This window comes from Anomaloglossus baeobatrachus, chromosome 2 (assembly GCF_048569485.1).
Source record: "Anomaloglossus baeobatrachus isolate aAnoBae1 chromosome 2, aAnoBae1.hap1, whole genome shotgun sequence".
NCBI lineage: Eukaryota > Metazoa > Chordata > Amphibia > Anura > Aromobatidae > Anomaloglossus > Anomaloglossus baeobatrachus.
The window spans coordinates 505,697,781-505,719,576 of record NC_134354.1 but is presented as its reverse complement, the minus strand read 5'-3'; the positions used below and the strand labels follow the sequence as shown (position 1 = coordinate 505,719,576).

At 41.9% G+C, this 21,796-nt stretch overlaps 1 protein-coding gene across 1 annotated transcript in view; it reads left to right on the top strand.

Moving 5' to 3' along the window:
* CFAP47 (cilia and flagella associated protein 47) overlaps positions 1-21,796 on the top strand; it is a 1,094,449-nt gene that overhangs the window by 571,338 nt on the left and 501,315 nt on the right. The window contains 2 exon segments of the mRNA XM_075333814.1: positions 4,218-4,329; positions 4,862-4,987. Coding sequence (XP_075189929.1) covers positions 4,218-4,329; positions 4,862-4,987 — 238 coding nt within the window.

The window sequence follows — 21,796 nt, the reverse complement described above, 5'->3', positions numbered from 1 at the left end:
GACTGACAGGAAATCATTGTTTTTTGGAAGATATTTTCAGGAACTACTAAAGACACAAGGAACCAGAGGAGACAAACATATTTGTGGAACATGTTGGGCTTCAGGCTGAAAATCTAGTAAAGGCAACCTTGGTGTTCATTAAATTTAGATAAAAAAAGAGATCTGATTTCTTGCTATGGGCAAAATTTAAACATTGAATCACACATTTAGCACTTAATCTAAGCTTTCATACCAATATTCTTGAGAAAAGAGATTTGAAAGGTCACATAATTTTGGTGAAACTGGCAGCTGCACTACTATTATGCAACTTTTTGCATTCTCACACCATTTTCACAGAATAGGATTTGTGGCGAGGCACACAGAGGTGTACACCACTTGTCCGGTGCTCCTATTTCATGAAGAGGGGTATACCACTCGTCTGGCACTCATGATTCATGATGAGGTGTACACCACTTGTCCAGCACCCAAGATGCATGAAGAGGTGTACACCACTCGTTCGGCACTCCTGATTCATGAAGAGGTGTACACCAGTCATCTAGCAGTCATGATCCATGAAGAGTGTACTACACTTGTCTGGCACTCCTGATCCCTGAAGACGTGTACACCACTCGCTTGGCACTCCTGATTCATGAAGAGGTGTACACCACTCCTCCTGTGCTGCTGATTCATAAAGAGCTATACACCACTCGTCCTGTGCTGCTGATTCATAAAGAGCTGTACACCACTCGTCCGGCACTCTTGATTCATGAAGAGGTGTACTCCACTCGGCTGGCACTCCGGATCCCTGAAGAGGTGTACACCACTTGTCTGGCACTCCTAATTCATAAAGAGGTGTACACCACTCGTCCAGTACTCTTGATTCATGAACAGGTGTAATCTGTCTAAAGCTGTTTCACCATGCAGTTGAGACATGCCAGCTTAAAATCATAAAAATGTGAACTCTGTCATAAAATTTGGTTAACTGAAGAAAAAAATGTAAATTATGACAGAAACAAGCTTCAGAGGCACAAAAAGCGGTTGATGCTCAGTAAGGCCAAATTCAGATGGCCATATGAAAAATTGAGCCAGTTACGTGCCCAAATTGTGTTGTCCACAGCACAGATGTGAAGCACATTAAAAGTATGCCAAATTCATGTGTTCATTTGTTTCTCATCTGAAAATAATTTTTCACCATCTTCTGGTCTGTTTGCATGTTTTTACAATTTGTGTGTGTTTCTCGTATGCAAAAAAAACTGATGCACTGACGCAGGTTTCTCAAGCTCCTCTTGGAAAAAGTCAGTGATAGATGAACAGCACCCAGATAAAACTCACATGGTAACTGTGTGCTGCCTGTTTTATTGCAGGCCTCTTCACTTTTTTTTTTATGAGTTTAGTCTACAAAGAGAAACAAAGTTTGACATGAATAATTACATAGATTCTAATAGTATAAATGTGTGCTTTTGTGCTTTTAGTGAGAAAAAGACAGATGGCACATACGACAAAATTACATGTGTGAATTCGGCCTAAAGGCCCAGTCACACTAAACAACTTACCAGCGATCCCAACAATGATCTAACCTGATAGGGATCGCTGGTAAGTTGCTAGGAGGTTGCTGGTGAGATGTCACACTGCGACGCTCCAGCGATCCCACCAGCAACCTGACCTGGCAGGGATCGCTGGAGTGTGGCTACACGAGTTGCTGGTGAGCTCACCAGCAACCAGTGACCAGCCCCCAGCCAGCAGCGCCGCGTGGAAGCGATGCTGCGCTTGGTAACTAAGGTAAATATCGGGTAACCAACCCGATATTTACCTTGGTTACCAGCACACACCGCTTAGCGCTGGCTCCCTGCTCTCCTAGCTACAGTACACATGGGGTTAATTACCCAATGTGTACTGCAGATACATGTGCAGAGATCAGGGAGCCGCTCATACTGCTTAGCGCTGGCTCCCTGCTCTCCTAGCTGCAGCCTGCAGTACACATGGGGTTAAATACCTGATGTGTACTGCAGCTACATGTGCACAGAGCAGGAGCCGGCACTGGCAGCTGAGAGCGGCGGAAGCTGGTAACGAAGGTAAATATCGGGTAACCAAGGTAAGGGCTTCTTGGTTACCAGATGTTTACTGTGGTTACCAGAGTCCGCAGAAGCCGGCTCCTGCTGCCTGCACATTTAGTTGTTGCTCTGTCGCTGTCACACACAGCGATGTGCGCTTCACAGTGGGACAGCAACAACTAAAAAATGGCCCAGGACATTCAGCAACAACCAACAACCTCACAGCAGGGGCCAGGTTGTTGCTGGATGTCACACACAGCAACATTGCTAGCAACATCGCTGCTACGTCACAAAAGTTGTTCGTTAGCAGCGATGTTGCTAGCGATGTTGCTAGCGATGTTGCTAGCGATGTTGTTTAGTGTGACTGGGCCTTAAGACAATAGGAATATATTATTACTACTTACAAATTGATTAAGTCACCATGAGGCTTATGACATGCATTACCAACATTTTGTTAGTTATGTTTTTCAACTGATTATAAAATAATTAAATAATAATAGTTTGTATTTTTTTCATTCTGTTGGTGGCGCCAAGATATTTTTCAAACTTTCAATCACTAACTCATCTTTTGAACAGATTACAAAATAATCAAATCACTAACCTCAGCATTGTATATGGTCCTTATATAGATCCCTAATAATGGATATATTACCTGTGTTAAAAAAGTAAAGTATTAAAGAGTTTGTCAACTAGTTTTACATTGATATTCTATTATTAGATAGGTCATCAATGTCTGATCAGTCAGGCTTTAACATCCCGCACCCCTGCTACCAGCTGTTCTTGGTGCCGGCACTGTGCAGCGTGTGTATATACTATATACCATGTGTACAGTGTGTATATACTGTGTGTACTCAGTGTATATACTGTGTGTGGGACCGAGCACCCAGCATGAGGGCGGCTGCAGCAAGGTGAGGTGGGGAGGGTAGCGCCGTCGTCATGGTGGGGAGAGTGGGGGTGTTATTGGAGTATTCGAGATGGTAGCAGCAGCGGGGGGAGGGGCGCCGGTACTCATACAGGCTGACAGGTGACAGGCTGGGGGGTAGAACGGGGGGTGTCATTGGAGACGGTAGCGGCGGGGGGAGGGTCGCCAGTACTCACACAGGCCGACAGGCGACAGGCCGGGGGGGAAGAGCGGGGGGTGTCATTGGAGACGGTAGCAGTGGTGGAGGGGAAGGGGTGTCGGTACTCATACATCCCGAACAGGTGACAGGGGGAAAGTGCAGTACACAGCATATGCTGTGTGTGAGCTCCACAAAGTTGGCGCCAATCTCCTCCTTCTTCTGTGATCTGAACAGCCCAGGGGGCACATCCAGGTCACAGCAGGGAGCTTTCCTGTATTAAGTATAGAATCGGAGTCCGACTATCAGAGTGAATGCACAGGGGCTGCCATAAAGGAGGTGACTGTCGTTACACACAGCAAATCCATGATGGCAGCCCCCAGTGCTTCAGTAAAACTAGAATTAAATAAAAACTAATTATACAGTGAGTTTAATTTTGTATTAAAAATACTTGATTTCATATTCACTATTATTAATACAAAAATAAAACACACGGCACCTTCCCTTTAAAACAACTAAGGTATGTTTCTCAACAGTATTACAAACATGCCATTTAATTTGAGAGTCTCTATGACAATCACTTGATCACTTATTGATTTAGCTGCCAGGATCATCAACAACCAGCTTTTACCAAAAGTTGCCATCAGCGGCTCATTTCCACTGCAGTGACTTCTACAAGGGAAAATGTAGTGTGGCATGTGACCACTAAAAAGATAGAAGGATTAGGTCTACCATTGCCTTTGTTTGTTAGTGGCCATGGCTCATACAGAGGGTCCCTGAAGAGGGAAGGCATTTAAAAGGGTTTGTTGAGATGACAAGGCCCATATAAAGGCAGTTTGCTGAATTATAGTTTCATCTCTGAACCGGATATTATTATTTTAAGATGAGCAGGAATGGTATGTGGATGTTTTCACAGCTCTCTTTTTATTTTATCCAGCAAACTCTTCTTCCTTTATGCAGCATGAAGGGTTAAAAACCTAATGATGTTTGCCTAATCCGCTGATGCCTGTTTCTTGTTCAGCCCTTCTCTCTGCTAATGGCAGAAAATGATGGTGGTATTTAATTTAAAACAGTATGCAGTTTTATTCTACAACCGCTATTTATACCTTTTTAATTCACTTAATTAAAGGTGGTGTCAGACATTCCAATCATTGGCGGATCCCAAACATTAACCGTTAAGCCTGGTACATCATCGCCGTACACTCTGACTGTATCACCATGGAAACGTGGATTGTTCCAAGGTAATGAGATCTTCTACAAGTGTGGCATCAATTATATTGACGAGTATTAGAATTTATTTATGTCCATACAAGCCTTAGAAAATGGATAACAACAAGGGAATGTCAAATGGATTTTATGTTTCTCTAAAATGAGACGAGTCTGATTTCTCTTGATTGTAATATGTTTTTTTCATCTTGTGGATGATTCACAATTAAACATATTAGGCTGCTGCTAGGTAATATTTTATGTTTCTTAATAAAGGTAATAAAGCACATTTTCTACTTTTTACCATTGAAAAATAGTCATTCTTTTCTGAAAAGAAGATCGTCAATAACGGCAGAATCTTTTTCTCTTTGTCTCTATGGTCTCTGTGCGAATATGGTGCAGACGCTCACAACTGGGATGTCTTAGGGGAGATAATACAGAGTATATTCATTCTTATGATATTAGACTACAACCTTCATAAAAGTTTCATTTCTACTATAGTTTGAAAATACACTTCATATACAACTTTACCTATTAATACAACATCTGGTATTCACTTGTTATTAGGTGTAATCTCATTTGTTGTGGAAGACGGAGAACAGCAATATCAATGTGGCAACCCACCAGTTTCCGCAGATGGCACTGAAGCTGTTGAAATAGATGGAATTCAGACTGCTAAAGCAGGGGTAGTAGGTATGTTTTGTACTGGGAATACAGATCTGTCAATATGTGAATTTCTCTAACGCTCCAGTCTATTAACGGTTCCTGAATGTCAGATAAAAGTCTGAGCGTCAGGTAAAAAATATTCTTTGTTCAGAGAAGCTGAACTTCAAAAAGAGATGATATGAAATACTAAAATAGATACTTATGAAATTTCTCTCTTTGTATCATTCATTATTCTGTTGGGGTTTCCATTTTACTAAGTTGTATTGATTCACATTGTAGTAAAAAGTAAAACAAACATAAAAACAAACACTAACACCGTGTTAAAGACCTTTACAATATGATCCTCAAGGAGAACTTCAAAAACAAGAAAAGAGTATAGAGAAGAATACGACTCCTTTTGATACAAGAGAGAATAACACACTAAGGCGGGCTTTGCACACTACGACATCGCAAGCCGATGCTGCGATGTCGAGTGTGATAGTCCCCGCCCCCGTCGCAGCAGCGATATCTTGTGATTGCAGCCGTAGCGAACATTATCGCTACGGCAGCTTCACATGCACTCACCTGCCCTGCGACGTCGCTCTGGCCGGCGACCCGCCTCCTTCCTAAGGGGGCGGGTCGTGCGGCGTCACAACGACGTCACATGGCAGGCGACCAATAGAAGCGGAGGGGCGGAGATGAGCGGGACGTAAACATCCCGCCCCCCCTCCTTACTTCCGCAGAGCCGGCGTGAGCCTCAGTGATGCAGGTAGGAGATGTTCCTCGCTCCTGCGGCTTCTCACACAGCGATGTGTGCTGTCGCAGGAACGAAGAACAACATCGTACCTGTCGCTGCTGCCAAATTATGGAAATGTCGAACCCTAAACCGATGATACGATAACGACGCTTTTGCACTCGTTAATCGTATCATAAAGGATTTACACACTACGATATCGACTGCGATGCCGGATGTGCTTCATTTTCGATTTGACCCCACCGATATCGCACCTGCAATGTTGTAGTGTGCAAAGCCCGCCTAAGTTAATGTAAGATCCATCGATGAACTTCCACATTTCTATCATCATTTATCAACTACGTCCTAGCAACTTGTCCAGTTTTTCAACCCTAGAACGCATACCTGGGGCCTCGCAGACCTGCTAGGTCACTTGTTTTCTATTGTAGATTTCTATGGCTGCGCGTTCTAGGGTTAAGACAGTTATTTTTTTCGTTCTCAATTTGTTATCATGATTAGGAAGATTTATTTTTTCTCTAGTTACATGAAACATAAAGAAAGGATCAGTGTAGTTTTTTGTCACCAAATGAAGACTTTGAAGCTTTAAGAACCAGTCTGGAGATCAGTCTGGGCATGAACCAAAACAACCCAATCTTAATCTGAAATTACGTGATAGTGTTAGCGTCACGAAACAAAGTAGAAACACTATATTGATGGGTTGGCATTCTTTGCATTATTTTTAGTTTTAACACTAGAAAAAAGAAGTGCTGATAGAGTATTACCAGATGACACGAGTAATATATAAAGAATATACACTCACCTACTGTGGTTGTGAAAGTCACAACCATTGTTTAAGCATGAGATAATGGCGGCTGTCGCGGCCCCACGTGGATAAGCATTCAAAGAGGAGAAGAGAAGGGGTTAACACCGCGCATCAGCCACGCGTTTTGAGTCTCTTCCTAAGGCCCAGAATGTCAACAAATTGTAACGCATAGACGCGTAGACCTATGAAATGAAAAAGATATCAATTTATCAACAACTCTACATCTTCATTTGGCTGATGCATGGCGTTAACCCCTTCTCTTCTCCTGTTTGAATGCGCATTTTTTTTTAGAACAGATAACTGTATACATATTTTAATTCTTAATAATCCCATATTAACATGTAAACTATATTTAATCCCTTTACCACCTGGCAATTTTCTGTGTTTTGTTGTTTCCTCCCCTTCCTGCAAGAGCCAAAACATTTTTATTTTTCTATCAATATAGGCACGTAAGGGCTTGTTTTTTGTGGGGCGAATTCTACTTTTGAATGACACCATTCCTTTTTCCCCACATTGTACTGGAAAACAGGAAAATAAATCCAAATTCAGTTATATTGCAAAAAAAAGTGCAATTGCATGATTGTTTGTTTTTTTATTTACTAAGTTCACTATATAGTAAAACTGACCCAGCAGTTTGATTCCCCAGATAACTACGAGTTTGTAGATAGCAAAAATGTATAGTTTTACTTTTATCTAATTGGGAAAAAAAAATTTCTGAAGTTTGTTGAAAAATAGAATAGCGTTTTTGTCGCCATTTTCCAAGACCCGTAGCGTTCTCATTTTTCGGGAAATGAGGTTCAGTGATGGCTTATTTTTTTGCATCTTGGGTTGATGTTTTTAACTATACCATTTTGTGTGGATGTGATGTTTTTGATTGCATGTAAAGCTTGCTTTACACGCTACGATATATCTAACGAGATGTCGGCGGGGTCACGTCGTAAGTGACACACATCCGGCATTGTTAGTGATATCGTAGTGTGTGACAGCTACGTGCGACGGGGAACGAGCTGAAATACTCACCTTATCGTTCATCGTTGACACGTCGCTCATTTTCTAAAAATTGAACGTCTGGTTGTTCATTGTTCCCGAGGCAGCACACATCGCTCCGTGTGACACCCCAGGAATGATGAACTGTAGCTTACCTGCGTCCCGCCGGCAATGCTGAAGGAAGGAGGTGGGCGGGATGTTTACTTCCCGCTCATCTCCGCCCCTCTGCTTCTATTGGGCGGCCGCTGTGGGACGTCTCTGTGACACTGAACGTCCCTCCCCCTTCAGGAAGTGGATGTTCGCCACCCACAGCGAGGTTGTTTGGAAGGTAAGTACGTGTGACGGGGGTTACAGCATTGTGCGACACGGGCAACAAATTGCCCGTGCCGCACAAATGATGGGGGCGGGTGCGAACGCAAATGCAATCGCACGATTAATTGCAGCGTGTAAAGCAGGCTTAAGTGCATTTTAATGCAATGTTGCGGCAACCAAAAAAAAATGTAATTCTGGTGTTTTGATTTTTTTTCTCACTACGACCTTTACCGATCAGATTAATTGATTTTACATTTTGATAGATCAGGCATTTCTGAATGTGGCGATAACAAATTTGTATTTTTTTTATTATTATTGTTTTATTTTCAATGGTACAAAAGGTGAGGGATTTGAATTTTAATTTTTTTTTATTTTTCATATTTTTTAAAACTTTGTTTTTACATTTTTAGTTTATTTTACTTGTCCCACTCTCCGATCGCTCCTGCTGTTCAGAGCTCCAGTCATGAATACCATAGGGATCATCATCTGACCCCGCGGTTTCATGACAAATGATCTTGATCATGTCATGGTAGCACCAATGTTGGAGGTTAATGGCACTAACCCCACCGATCTAAGGGGTTAACAGGTGCATGTGGATCTCCGATCCACTCGCGCTTGTTAGTTACACATGTAATAGGAAACATGGCACTTCTAATATTAAGTGGGTGCTCTGGTAGTGTCCAACTCTATAAGTACTAATATAATTGAGCCAGGCACTGAAAAAAAATAGATGGTTTTATTCACAGCAGCAAAAAGTTCAATACAAAAAAAAAAAGACGTTTCAGTCAAACTGTTGATGTTCATCAGTAGGAACTAGCTGTGTGTATATAGACAAGAAGAGAATAAAGCAGGATGGTCAAAAGTAAAATATAGGGTCGGAATAATAAATGATATACTGTCAGCAAATAAATGCAGAGAAAAGGGAGCTAACTTTTGACCCATATGTCATTTCTTGATTAAGCTACAGTATTTGCTGTTGTGAATAAAACCATCTATTTTTTTTCATCAAATTGGAGTGTCTGGCTCAATTATGTTAACTGCACATGCATGCTCATCAGCCTGCATTAAAGGAAGGGAAGCAAACTAGGTTGCACAGGTATGTCTTGAGTGATAAAAGGGTTAAAGGGAATTTGTCAGCAAGATTTTGCTATGTAATCAGAGAGCAGCCTGAAATAAGGGCTGAGAGCCTGATTACAGCTATGTAGATAAGAATGAAAACAAGGAGCGCATGTGTAGGGTCGCAATGTAAGTGAAATGTGTGAGAACAAATAGTTAAAATTTGCTCACCTGATAAGTTGTGCAGTCCTCGCACAACCCCGGTAAAAGACTTGAGTGTTATTATACTTGCGCTGTTGGAGACTGAATCCAGGAGATCCTTCCAGGAGATAAGCCACTTGTGCTGCCGTGTCAGGCAGGGACGAGGTCTCCTCCAGCCGGGGAGTTTATCCAAAGGAGCCTTCCAGGTGGATCCAGCTGACGAAGATATTGCACTATTTCGAAACACGTTGTTGTTTATGTGAATTAATAAAAACCATTGAACTTTTACATCCCTGTAGCCTCCATAGCGCTCCATTAGACCGTGCTTCACTTTTTCTGATTACAGCTATATGTCACTTAGTAGGCTGTGTTTGACTGTTTCATTAAAATCAGTCTTTTATCAACAGGAGATTTGCACCAGAGGGCTTAATGTCTTTTATATCCTGGTCCAACCACATCCGACTACTGATTAGCAGCTTTCTGTCAGTATACAGTGTACAAAGAGAGCTGCTCATCACTAATGTGGGTGGGATTACTCAGCGCCCAGTATTCTGTGCTCTGCTAGATTTGCATGAGAAAAAACTGTGATTTTATGACAACTCCTGCAGCCAGTAATATAAGTGATACATGGCTGGAATCAGCGTCTCAGTACCTACATCGTCCTGTATCAGATGACATGTCTAGCTTTAGATGATAAGTACAAGTTCTCAAGAATTACTATTCTGCAATATAATCATTATTGAAGCATGATATAATGTTCATTAGTAATCACTATGCTGCTAAATGATGTTGAATCTATACATACCATAGTAGAGTATGCAGAGCCATGCTTGCAGTGCTAGCAGAAGACAACCTTTGTATTATAGAGCTAGAAATTACTAAATTATAATATGTACAATAAAGTATGTACACATGTATAAAACCCTTAGTACGAAGAAATGATAAGGAAAAAATCCAGCTCACCCAATAGGAATGGAGACCAAAGATGGGGAGGACGGTGCATGGATGAAATAGCCGGCTTGGCTGTAAACTCCAAGTAGAAAAAAGTGATTCCAGCATCCAAGTCCATAAGATAAAATCCTCTGTTTATTGGGTATGCATTAAAATAGCAAGTTCAGCAGAAAAACCTGGATAACAGTCTGATAGATGGTACGCGTTTCGAACATCGTATGTTCTTAATCTCTGTCCATGGACTGAGATTAAGAACACAAGATGTTCAAAACGCGTACCATCTATCAGAGCTGTTTTCTAGGTTTTTCTGCTGAACTTTCTATTTTAATACATACCAAATAAACTGAGGATTTTATCTTATGGACTTGGATGCTGGAATCGCTTTTTTCGTCTTGAAGTATAAAACCATATCTTTGATTCAGGTGAGACAATTATGGTCACCTGTGATCAGGAACATTGTGATATTATGGTGCTAGGCACTGTGATTTGACATGAGATATATATATATAAATATATATATATATATATATATTGTGAGGTATCAACCGGCTGTATTACAAAGGGCCGGTATGTTTTGCAGAAGCATGGGTGCTCTGCAATGTGAAGCTGGCTGGGACCTGTGGTTCCACAGGATTGCATTACATGTAGAGCCATGGAAGGGTGTGTGATGCTGATTACACACTCCTTACCACCTGTGGGTGTGGCTCCATGGGTTAAAGCAATCCTGTCTCTGAACCTGGAAGAAGTGTGTCTAGGGCAGTCTAGAGAGAGACTGGCTCTAGATGTCCAGTGTGTGGACTGGAAACAAGCGAGAGCAGAGCCGAGAGCTTTGGGTGTATCAGCCTGCATGGAGGCTGATCACAAGGCTCTGATATTGAGTCTGAGGTGAGTGCAGCCAGGCCAGGGCTGTAGGGCCGAATCTCTCCAGGAGGAGAGACAGACAGACGGGTCTGCAGAGGGCCCTGGGTGCTGGAAGGAACCTTGGCTAGAGTTGTATGCTGGCAGGAGCCAGAGAGTGGGGAAGTTGCTAAACTTCCATTATGGACTTATTGTTTATGTTTGAGGGCAGTTTATGCTGAGTGTTTTTAATAAACTGCCAGAATTTCTATGAAGAGACTGTGTACATGTGTTGCTGAAGCTACCTCACACCGCTGCAAGCGAGTGAAACCCCCACGTTGCAGGGCGCAACGTTACAATATTTATAACTGTAATCTTCAGATATAGTGGACGGCAGATGTAAACCATATAGGACAGTTTTATTCAGGAAACAATACCGATATTGTCACTATGTGTTTGTGTCAATGCTTTTCGCTGCTTTATTTTGTAGGTGATCTGAATTACTTAGCGATGATTCTGCTTGTGCTGCTCATACATATACATGATTTGATTATCTCCAATAGAGTATAGTCAATCCGGCTTCTGTGCATGTGTTCTCTATATATCTTCAACTTTAGACGATCCAAAGCTTTTGCTTCTCAACCTGGTTTGTCAAATGAAATGTTATATCTATTGCCCTTTCTCTCTTCTGCGATTAATGGCTATAAAGAATTAAGTCTTAGAATAGTGTAGTCCTTCATTTTCTATTAAAAAAATCTTACTACAGTATTTTATGTAACGTAATGTTTTATGAATAAATAAAGGCAAAAAGGCATTAGGTGGATGTGAATTTAAAGGTTTTGACATCTTTGATATAAAAGAAATGATTTTGGTTACCTTTAGATAAAAAAATTGTACTACGTTTCAGGCAGCAATCTTCATTCTTTCATTTTCAGACCTCCATGTCCTCGCATGCCATTTGCAGTCTGTTCCAAGTTTCAGATTTTTTTTGTGTGTGAGTGTCTATTCTGGTGATATAGGCTGTATGTAAGCTCTGTATGTATCTAGCTTATAATCGACAGTGTCTATCTCATAGTAATTTGTTCTTTGTTTTAGCCTATTTTCTTTCTCTCCCTGAAAAAAAATTCAAGGCATGATCAAGGACAACTGTAGCAGCAAAATGTTAAAATATTTTGAATGATCACGATTTTAAAAAGTTGCTGGAAGACATTCTGAAAGAATGAGATAAAATGAAGTCCCTGGTATAATTCAAACTTCAGCCCATTCTAATCACGTCAGTGTGGGTTGCAGACTGAAGTTATACAGCTCCCCAGGCCTGTGTCTGAAGTAGAATCAAGTAGAATGGATACACTCGATACTTCTGGAGATGGTGCACAAGTAGGTTACAAAGTCGTCTCAATTTGATGTATAGACTTGGCATATCGCACAGCGGTGGATACCGCCGGATACTCCATTTGCGCTGCTCTCCCCGCTACCATTGTCTACGCACACTGGTGAAGTCTTGTATGACTGAAATGTCTGTGCTTTTGCTGGTTCTACAACTTATCTACAATAAAGCAATTATATTTCACCTATTTGAGTTCCAAGTCTCTACATCTACATCTGTCTCATATCAACTGACAAGCGCTGTATCACACAAACCTCAGTCAGTGCTCAGCTTGAAGCAGCACTGTAATGTTTGAAGAAATGTTTTAACCCATGTTGGGCTTGATGAGGTGATTTATACCTTCATCGTCCTCCAGTCTGACAGCTTTACAACAGTGCATAGAGACTAACTGCATCCAACTGAAAAACAAATACATTTTGAGGAGGATGAACCTGGAGATATCCCTCTTTGTGCTCAGTGAGGAAGCGATATATTTTTTCACAAATCAGGCTGTTGACTGAGCTATGTGTGATTCAGATATTATCAGTTGAGAGGAATCACAGGTCTTGGTAGTTTTAGTCTGTATTCGGCAGCCCATACTGACAAGTGATGTAGTTTGAATTATATCAGGGACTCCATTTTAGCTCATTTTCAGAGTAACCCTTTAACTTTGTACAACCCCTGGCAATAATTATGGAATCACCTGGCTCTGAGGATGTTCATTCAGTTGTTTACTTTTGTTTAAAAAGAGCAGATCACAGACATGCCACAAAACTTAAGTCATTTCAAATGGCAACTTTCTGGCTTTAAGAAACACTAAAAAAAATCATGAAAACATAATGTGCTAGCCAGTAACAGTTACTTTTCAAGACCAAACAGGGGTCAAAATTATGGAATCACTCAATTATAAGGAAACAATTATGGAATCACCCTGTAAATTTTCATTCCCAAAACTAACACCTGCATCAAATAAGATCTGCTTGTTAGTCTGCATTCAAAAAGGAGTGATCACCCCGTGGAGAGCTGTTTGTTATGATCCGGTAACCGTGGAAGATTACAAAAAACTCCCATTGGTGAAAAAACACCAAGAAACAGAGTAGTTGGACCCTGGGCTGACCCCAATCCCCTGACTATCAGACAACACTAGAAATAGCCGTGGAGCGTTCCTAAAAACCTAGACACCACGTCACAGCCTGCAAAACTAGCTACACCTCACAAAATGAAATGAGGAAATCTATCTTGCCTCAGAGTAGTCCCCAGAGGAATAGGTAGCCCCCCACATATAAAGATTATGGTGATATAGAAAAACACAATACTCAGATAGGAAAAATAGAATTAGCAAAGGCGAGGCCCAACTAACTTGATACAAAGCATAGGAAAGGAACTGATTGTGGTCAGTGCAAAATCCCTATAGAAAAATACCAAACTTCTGACAGTAAAAATGGCCCTGGAGGTAATACAACCTCACCACCCCACTATACCAGGTACTCCTGTAAATAATGAAAGAGACAAAATACCAAAAAAGAACACAAAAATACAGAAGAGCAAATAATCAAATCAGACAGGGATAAAAATCCCCTTTCCTGCAGGAAAGTCAGCACAGGGAAAACCACCATGCTCACAGCACAATTGAAACAAAGCTTCAGCTGCAAGAAAACAGATACACAGCAAAACAAGGGAAAACAACATCCTAAGCTGTAAACAAGAAATCAAGGCAAAACTTAAACTTATCTGCAGAAGTCTTGTTCAGGGATACAAGGAAGAACAAATCTACAGGCCAAGAACAGAGACACGGAATATACAATTATAACTGGCATCAGCTGGGCAGAAAGTACTCTCCTATATAGACCAGACTTGTCTGCAATAGGACTTCCTCAATTCCCAATTAACACAGACAACTGTCTTAGTCAAAGGCTCAGATTTAACTCAACTACCATTCCTGGCCACCAGAGGGAGCTTCAGAACAGCACCCACACAGACGATGTTCACAACAGCTGTTGCACCAAGTGGACTGACATGAATCATGGCTCCAACACGAGAGATGTCAATTGAAACAAAGGAGATGATTATCAAACTCTTAAAAGAGGGTAAATCATCACGTAATGTTGCAAAAGAAGTTGGTTGTTCACAGTCAGCTGTGTCTAAAATCTGGACCAAATACAAACAACATAGGAAGGTTGTTAAGAGGCAAACAAGCTGGTAGACCAGGGAAGAAACCAAAGTGTCAAGACAGGAAACTTAAAGCAATATGTCTTTAAAACAAGAAATGCACAACAAAACAAATGAGGAACGAATGGGAGGAAACTGGAGTCAATGTCTGTGACTAAACTGTAAGAAATCGCCGAAAGGAAATGAGATTTACATACAGAAAAGCTAAACAATAAAAAGATGACTGCCTAAAGAGAACATGTACATTTCCACAGTCATTGATGATATGGGGCTGCATGTCAGGTAAAGGCACTGGGGAGATGGCTGTCATTACATCTTCAATAAATGCCCAAGTTTACATTGAAATTGTGGACACTTTTCTTTTCCCATCAATTGAAAGGATGTTTGGGGATGATTAAATCATTTATCAAGATGATAATGCATCCTGCCATAGAGCAAAAACTGGGAAAACATTCCTTAAAAGAAGACCCATAAGGTCAATGTCATGGTCTTCAAATAGTTCGGATCTCAATCCAATTGAAAAATCTTTGGCGGAAGTTGAGGAAAATGATCAATGACAAGGCTCCAACCTGCAAAGCTGATCTAGGAACAGCAATCAGAGAAAGTTGGAGCCAGATTGATGACGAGTACTGTTTGTCACTCATTAAGTCCATGCCTTAGAGACTGCAAGCTGTTGTAACAGCCAGAGGTGGTGCAACAAAATACTAGTGATGTATTGGAGTGTTCTTTTGTTTGTTTTTCATGATTCCATAATTGTTCCTCACAATTGAGTGATTCCATAAATTTTCCCCCTGTTTGGTTTTGAAAAGTACCCGTTAATGGCTAGCACATTATGTTTTCATGATTTTTTTATGGGGTTTCTTAAAGCCAGAAAGTTGACATTTGAAATGACTTTAGTTTTGTGCCATGTCTGTGATCTGCTTTTTTTAAACAAACGTAAACAATTGAATGAACATCCTCAGAGCAAGGTGATTCCATAATTTTTTGCCATGGGTTGTATTTAAGGAATCAAAACGTAAAAAATAATTCTCTATAGATGTGTACATAGTCTTTATTGTTTAAGATAGGAAAAAGCCAAAGTATGTATACTACATAAATAATAAAATTAATGATTATCTATAACACTGCTATTAAACTAAACTGCAGGGACTGATGGTGGTCAGGCATATTCTGAAACTCAGACATCATGTATGTTTATTTCACACTTTTTGCCTATAGTTAACCTGCATAAAACCTATGAAAAATCAGTCTTAGGCTATGTGTGCACTTACCAGATTTTGTCACGGATTTTTTGCGGTTTTGCTGCATGTTTCGCTGCAGAAAATGTTCATAACATCTCTGCAGTGAATCACCAGCAAAACCTATGGGCAAAAAAAATCCTGTGCGCACTAGGCGGAATTTGACAGCTGCATGTTTTGCTGCGGGATTCCCGCAGCAAAAACAATTGCATGTCAATTCTTTCCACACGTAGCTGCGGGATTTCACTCCATTGACTCCAATGTAATCGTGAAATCCCGCAGGGAATAACGCAGGAAGCAAATTCTGTGCGGTTCACTGCGTTTTCCTGCGTTATTCCCAGCGGTATTTCGCGGTTTACCTCCGGTAATGTACATCGCCTGTCTGCGGTTTTGCAGGGAAGTGATGTCATTACAGGAAGAGGAAGCCGTGCAGAGAGTAAACACAGATCACACACACAGACATCACAGACATAGAACACAGACACAGACATCACAGACACATAGAACACACATAGAAAGAAAACGGAAATATAGAAAACAAAGAACGTGGGCTCCGCTGTATATTTACCATCCAGCCGAGGTAAGCACACAGCGGTGGCCGGTATTCTCAGGCTGGGGAGGCAGAGGGGCAGGGTTAATGTCCCCCGCCTCACTCACCCTCCCGCAGCCGAGAATATCAGCCGCAGCTGCCCCGGGACTGTCGCATGCATTATGCGGCAGCACCGGCGTGTCCCCGGCTCTTCCTGCCGCCGTGTAGCAGTGGCAGCAGGGGTTAATGGTGGTGGATCACCGCCATTAACTCCAGGCTTGATCATGGCAGCGTCTATGTGACAGCTGACATGATCAACCCATAAGTAAAGTGAATAAACACACAGAAAAATCCTTTATTTTAAATAAAACAAACAAGCCTCGTTCACCATTTTATTAACCCCTCCCGCACCAAAGCTCCGGCGTAATCCACAGCTCCGACGTCACAGACACAGCGCTGAATGAATGCAGCAGACAGCAGAGGTAATTACCGGTCATTTCCCACGGCCGGTAATGTGAACTCACTGCCGACCGTGGGAAATGCAGCGATCTGTCCTCTATCTATCTATCCCTTTATCTATTCTTCTGTCTATCTATCTACTATCTCAGAATTAAATGCCTTTTTTTTTTTCAATGTGCTTTATTGCATTGAATGCAATAAAGCACATCCCAACCCGCACGCGGCAAAACCGCGGTAATACCGCGAACAATACCGCGGTGAAACCGCAGCAAACCGCAGCAAACCGCATGCAGTTTTCGGGTGCGGTTTGCCGCGGTTTTTTACCGCGGGTGCGGTAATCTTTGAGAGCATGCGGAATTTTCTCAAGAAAATTCCATTTCCCAGTGCGCACATAGCCTTAAGATACTTGTTGGCCTAGTCTTGACATTTTATCTTATGTTTCTTGTTCAAATGTGGTTGTTTTTCAGCCTTCCTTACCTTGGCCATGTCCCTAAGTACGGCACACTTTGTGCTTTTTGATACTCCAGTAACGTTGCAGCTTTGAAATATGGCCAAACTGGTGGCAAATGGCATCTTGGCAGCTTCACACTTGATTTTCCTCAATTTATGGGCAGTTATTTTGCACCTTTTTTGCCCAACACGCTTCTTGCGACTCTGTTGGCTATTTGCCATGAAACACTTGATTGTTCGGTGATCACACTTCAAATGTTTGGCAATTTCAAGACTGCTGCATCTCTCTGCAAGACATCTTACAATTTTGGACTTTTCAGAGCCTGTCAAATCTTTCTTCTGACCCATTTTGGCAATGGAAAGGAAGTTGCCTAATAATTAAGCACACCTTATATAGGGTGTTGATGTCATTACACCACATCTCTCCTCATTGCACAGATGCACATCACCTGATTTACTTAATTTGTAGTTTTCTCTCAAGCCTATACAGCTTGGAGTAGGACAACATGTATAAAAAGTATCATGTGTTCAAAATACTAATTTGCCTAATAATGCTGCACACAGTGTATTTATACTGTATAAAAGACAAAAAATGGCAGGCAGCTCTCCACAATTCTTAGATTGCTTGACCTTTATTGGTCACACAGGTGCATAGTGCATTGTGTGACCAATACAAGTCAAGTAATCTAAGAAGTGTGGAATGCTGCCTGCCATTTTTTGTCTTTTATATGGATGGTGATCTGAAAAATCCGCAAGGTGGGAATATTGCACCCTAAAAATTTTTTGTTTTTTGTGCTCTTTCCATTTTTTCTGTTTTATATATACTGTATATATATTTATAAGGAGTGCCATTTGACTTTTTGGGTACAAATTTTCCTAGAGTAGTTTGCATGCTCCATTTGCAGAGCCCAAAGAGCTAGAATAACATATTCTGTTCATCAAGTAGCTACAAGTTTGAAATTACATCCTCTGGGAGTTCATTACGGTTGTAGTGATGATTTTGACTCCATAGGTGTTTAACTTGCACACAGTATATGTTGCTTAGGGAAAGCTGCACTTATGTCAACATAGTGCCCAATACATTGTTCATGCCCATACATGTGTTCTCTTTTACTCTGTTCTGATGTGTGATGAAAAATTCATCATTTTTTCTATACTTTTTTGTTATTTCATTCTAAGGGTTACATTTTTTGAAATGTTCTAGATATAGGTCATTCTGGGAGCAATAATACCAAATGTTTTAACTTTTGTTTATTTCATTTTTACATAACAATATAAATATTTTTGTACATTTTTATTGTTGTTTAATTTATAGTTTTTCTTTTTACCTTTTCCTTTTTTTTCCTTAGTCTTTAACTTTTATCTTTTTGATCACTGTTTCAATGAACTGCAATGGTAGGATCTAACAGGCCACCATACTTGGCAGATGACATGACAATCATCGATTGTGCTGTGATTGTGTTGCAGCACTGCCAATGGAGTGTGCGGGCGTTTCCTGCCTCTCAAAACCTTCTAAATGTTGTTGATCATGACGTTCATTTGGAGGCTTAAAAACAATGGGCGGTATGTCCATTTGCATGTACTGCAAAATAGGAAGTACCAGTCCGTGCAATGTCTGGAATCATCTAAGTGCTGTTGGTCACACATGCTCAATCATACTTACCATATACTGTTTTTTGCATAGTGATTCTCTATGTTCATGCACATGAATATAAATAACTTTCTCTCCTGTTCTCTAATGAGATAATATAAAAAAATGAAAATAATCTAGCAGGTAGAGATGAGCGGATCCATGGAGGTTCGGTTCGCCAGCAGCCAAGGAGCCAAGCCTTCACCTGCTCGAGCGACCTGAACCCCGGAGCTAGTAACTGATTGGCAGTTTGAGTCTCTGCCCACATACAGCCAGCCATAAGCAGATCACTTCCGAGGAAGGGTGGGAGGGCTTTATAAAACTATTTTTGGGCTGCACACTACATGTAATCACGATGTTGTTACCCCCAGTACGAGCCGTTTAAACACTGCAAGCGGCTCTCACAGGGCTGAGCACTAAGCGTACCTGAGCACAGCGATGCTCGTGTGAGTTAAGTTCGCACGTAACACGTAAAGCATTCAGACCCCGAATCTTGATTTTTCAAGTTGTTCGGATCGAAAATCGAACCTCAGGTTTGCTCATCTCTACTAGCAGGTGCCAAGAGTCATCAAATCAGAGCATATGTACTGTAAAGATTTGGAGCATCTTCAGCCTAATTTCCCCTGGTTTGAGCAAATACAAGTGTGTTTCCAACAAAGCATCCATGACCAAAACACAAGGCTGAAACTTCAATGTTTAAAATTTTCTCTTGAATATTTAAATAGGTTATACAATGTTTCATTCAAGTACATAAGATGAAGAAATAAACTGCAAGTTCATTTGATGACATTTTAGGAACAGAACCCGCGTAAGACATCGGAATACCTTGCCCAACTGGGTCTTCCAATCTCAACTAACTGCTTTATGCTTTATAAGCAGTTATAAAGGCGTTAGCTTGGGTCGGGAGACTCGGCAGTTGGGTTAAATCTTCTGATCCTAGAACGATCTGTTTACGTGAACTCTTTATTTAATCCTGAAAATGCGAACGGGGCCTAATTAAAGGGTAAGTGCTTGATTGATTCATATTTATATAGAATGATGGCACCAATAAAGTGTTACCTAAATATTTATAAAAAAAAACAGACATTTGTATTGTCGACAGAACCTACACAATACAATGTCAATGGCAGCTATCAGACAGTCAGACTTTAGTTTGCAGATGCCATTTGGTGTGAATAAAACAGCAGGGTTTTCTCACACTTACTTGAATAGGAAGCATTAGGTTAGCAGCTTTTTATGTTTATATCTTGTGTTCATTTTGGGACATTTAGTTTTTATATACAATTCAAGTAAGGAAAATAACGATGATATTGCAGGAAGCAGCAAAAGCCACAATCTACACAGAGAACGCAAGGTTAATAATTGTGTAAAATTAAATGTGGGACTTCCTTGGATTAATGTCACATTACTTTAAAGTGTAAATATGCTCAGGTGACATTCAGTAGTATGTATATCAGGTGACATTCCAGAATTAGCTGTCATGTGTCTGTATGTGAGCAAAAATACTATTTCTGGTCATCATATGACATGTATTCTAATTTTTTTTAGAAGCCTCAGCATTTTTCCTTTGTGTTCTTTGCCTTTTTGCTGTCTCCAGCTTCTTTCCTTTGTGGCGCCCCTGACCTGGTCAGGCGCCATTGAGTATTGCACCCACGCCTGGCTCAGTACAATACAGGTAAACCCAAAGGCTAACTAGGTTGTGGACACACGGAACACTAGTAACCAGGGACACACACACAGCTATAGAGGACCCCTGAGCAGACTCAGGGAGGGGGCGTGGTCCTCGCCTCCCCAGCTAGTGGTGGGTGGTGTCACTGGGAACAAAGGGAGTTGTGCAGAGGCAGCCGAAGGAGAAGGAAGTGGAAGAGTCGCGTCTGGAGGGCAGAGCAGTGGAGCAGGGCCCTTCCAGACACTGCACCATTTGTGACTGCTGGCGGGGGAGAACATCTACCCTGCAGGGCCGCCTGAAAACCACCTAGGGCGGAGTGCTAAGAGGTGGCTGAATAAGGGTACTGACTGGTAGACCAGGCCCGCACGGGGTACAGATCACTAGAGCAGGGGTCCATTCAGTTGGCCTGCCAAACCTGCTGGTGAGGGCACTTTATGCGCCTCACCAAACCTACACAGAGTCCACAGCTACAGCAGCAACGAGGGGCCCATAAGTGACAGAAGTCAAGCAGCCAGAATTACTTGGTCCACGCTGCCCGCAAATGGGCCAGAAAGGGGGGAAACGGCATATGCGACCTCCCTGGGTGATCCCAGCAAGATTTCAGGTCGAGGTCACCTCAAAACAAGAAGGGCTAGGAAGGCGAGTCAGCAGTCACCCCTACATCAGCCAAAGGGATATCTGGTTCCTCCTGGTTCATCATAGCATCGCCCGGGTTGACTCACAGCTACCATCTGAAAGTGAGTAAAAACCCTGAAAGACATTGCTGTTTGTGTGTGAGTTCTTCTGTGACCTGTGGTACTACACACTTACACCGGGCCCTGGGGCCAGCCTCACTCTTGGGAGGCTACAACAACTGACTGCATCTACTATCAGCACCAGGCGTTCCCTACACTGCAGTGGCGGTCACCCCCTGACCACAAATACCGAGAGTGGCGTCACGAATTCCTCATTGAAGTTAACCTAACTGTGACCAGAAGATGTCCAAGCCCGTGGAGACCCTGCGGCGACCTGCACCTGAAGGTAATGCGGGGCTCCACATTTCTGGCGTCACAAACAGGATAAGGACTAGACCTGTTCAGTCAGGTGACCATGTGCCTTGGCGGTCCGTTTGAAAAATTTGAAGCGCCGCTGTGAAGCCCCACAGGTGTTGTGCAGCATTAGCTTCAGGGACTCCACGTGGGATGGTCTGGTCCCAGGTAAGTTATCTTCTTTGAATTTTCGTGATGCCACTCTCATTATTGCGGTCAGGGGACCGCCGCTGCAGGTTAGGGGACGTGTGGGGCTGGTGTTGTTTGCAGCTGGGTGTCGTGGCCTCCCGAGAGTGAGGCAGGCCCCAGGGTTCGGTTTTAGTGTGTGTGGAACCACAAGTAGCAGAATGACTCAGGCACAGTCCAGACAGTCTTTCAGGGTTTTTACTCACAGTTGATGGCAGGATGAGTACCCGGGC